This window comes from Cyprinodon variegatus, unplaced genomic scaffold, assembly GCF_000732505.1.
Source record: "Cyprinodon variegatus isolate N-32 unplaced genomic scaffold, C_variegatus-1.0 Scaffold345, whole genome shotgun sequence".
Lineage (NCBI taxonomy): Eukaryota > Metazoa > Chordata > Actinopteri > Cyprinodontiformes > Cyprinodontidae > Cyprinodon > Cyprinodon variegatus.
In genome coordinates this window covers 282,376-284,630 of record NW_015150798.1, presented here as the reverse complement: position 1 = coordinate 284,630, position 2,255 = coordinate 282,376, and the positions used below count along the sequence as shown (strand labels likewise).

General features: G+C 39.2%; 1 protein-coding gene across 1 annotated transcript in view; it reads left to right on the top strand.

The window, feature by feature from the left end:
- The window catches only part of hnrnpul1 (heterogeneous nuclear ribonucleoprotein U-like 1), a 43,983-nt gene continuing 41,728 nt past the window's right edge, over positions 1-2,255 (top strand). Inside the window, exons 1-3 of the mRNA XM_015385639.1 lie at positions 1-277; positions 368-441; positions 875-1,014. Coding sequence (XP_015241125.1) covers positions 30-277; positions 368-441; positions 875-1,014 — 462 coding nt within the window. The 5' untranslated portion in view covers positions 1-29. The remainder of the gene's footprint in view (positions 278-367; positions 442-874; positions 1,015-2,255) is intronic.

Here is a 2,255-nt window from a genome sequence, read left to right as displayed (position 1 = left end):
CTATTCAAGAAAGACAAAACCTACAGACAATGCATGAAACAACCATGAGTTTAGACGTGAAAAAATTGAAAGTGAATGAGTTGAAGGAGGAGCTCCAGCGCCACGGCCTTGATGCGAAAGGCCTGAGGGGGGACCTGATAGAGAGGCTGAAAGCTGCTCTGGAGGATGAGGCTGGAGAGAGACCACATGAGGAGAACAGCAAAGGTGGGAATAGCCGAAAGAGAACGCACAAGGAGAACACAAGCTATGGTTACCATGACCACCGTGAAGAGAAGAGGTAAGAAAATCAAAGATCAGCAGAGATCACATCAAACTAAAAGAGATGGCAAGATGTTCAAGGCCCGTAATCTGAGACTCTTCTCTGCAGATCTCGTACACCACAACCTCCGGCTGAAGACGAAGAAGAAAACGTAGACGACTCCATAGTAACAATTGATACATGTAGGTTATTTTTCTTTTTAACAGAAAACAATTTTAAGATTTTTTTTATTTAATAATTTTTTTTATTGAAACAGACTGAACTTTTTTCTGTTAATGACATGATGTAGCTTTTCATTTCATCCCTTCAGTATTTTGTAGCTTTGCAGCATTATCTTATTAGTATTTGGCAGGAAATGATGCTCCTTTCACAGAGTATTTTTGCTACAACTATTTTTGAAATAATTTTAACTGTCTTCTCAAGGTTTACTTTAGAGAAGTCTGTTCAATTATGTTTTCAATTGCAGTTTATGAATATTAACTGTTTACCTGTTTCAAAGAATATACAATGAAGGTTTAACAGCTACTGGGTCTGACCTTATAATCGAATTAAAATGAGTTTATGGTGTCGAAAAAAACATTTGCATTACATTTCCTTCTTGTTTTTTCCCCCCAGACAACTGTGATCTGCACTTCAAAGTGTCCAGGGATCGTTACAGTGGTTACCCATTGACCATCGAAGGTTTCGCTTACCTGTGGGCTGGAGCTCGAGCAACTCATGGTGTGACTCAGGGACGTGTTTGTTATGAGATGAAGGTAGGTTACAGTAAAGCAGTTTCAGTTGATCCTGTTTCTGTTTTGACAAAGGAGTGATTTAAATACTGCGTATTCATGCCTAAAGCATGAGGGATGCCATTCAGTCTTTTAAAAATAAATTTATTGATACTTCAGATTGATTTTTGCACACCGGTATATTAATTTAGTTTGAGTTTACAGTCGTGCAGAATTTTTTTGATCGGGCCGACATTCAGCCTGATCGTGCGTCCTTTAATGTACAGGGGGTAAGGAGGGACGACCAGACTCTCACAACCACCTCCAGATCAGATATATTAAGGTCAGGAGAAAATCAAACCTATTTGAAATTCAGTCGGCCTTCGTAAGGTTGCATCAGAGTGTCGGGTCGCACAGTGCGAGAACATGCATCGTGAGCGGTGAGCTTTTAAGCCCTGTAGTTTCATTGTACAGTTGAGCTGTAGCTGCATGCAATGATTGAAAATATCACAGTGTATGCCTGGCTTTAGACAGACGTTTTATGGTCTTTAATATTTCTAATACATTTTCTGAGCTGAAAAGGAGCATAATAATTTTTAACCATAATAACCTTTTCTATTATCTTTGGTGAACGCCTTATTTCATCAATTAGCATGCATTTATTAATGTTTTTTTAATGTTTTTCTCAGATTAATGAAGAGATTCCTGTAAAGCACCTGCCCAGCAGTGATCCTGATCCCCACGTGGTCAGGATTGGATGGTCCCTCAACAACTGCAGCACTCAGCTTGGTGAGAATAGCCACAGTAAACGTAGTTGATGGCTGGATACTTTACTGATGTTTAGCATTTTCACACAAGGTTTGGGTACACTTGAATTATCTGTGCAAGGATTTAACTCTGGCTACATATCAGATCTAAAAATCACCCAAAATAAAGTACTGAAGGAAAATATCGCCAGTTTTAAATAAAACCTAAAGTTTATGCACATTGTAAATGGGTGCAAACATTTCTCAATATCCAATGATAATTATATATATTGAATCGCATCGATGGCTATTGCTGTGAAAATTTTTACTCATAAAAAAGAGGACTAGCGACAACATTGGTAGCAAACATTAGCTAGGCAGTGGGTTAGCTGTTTACTGTCAGCCTGAGCGTGACAGGTGAACGGGTCTGATGGAAGGCGGGGTTTCTCCTTAATGATGATTCAGTTATCGTTTATTTTTCCTCTCTCGTAGGCGAGGAGCCCTTCTCCTTTGGATATGGAGGGACAGGGAAAAAATCCA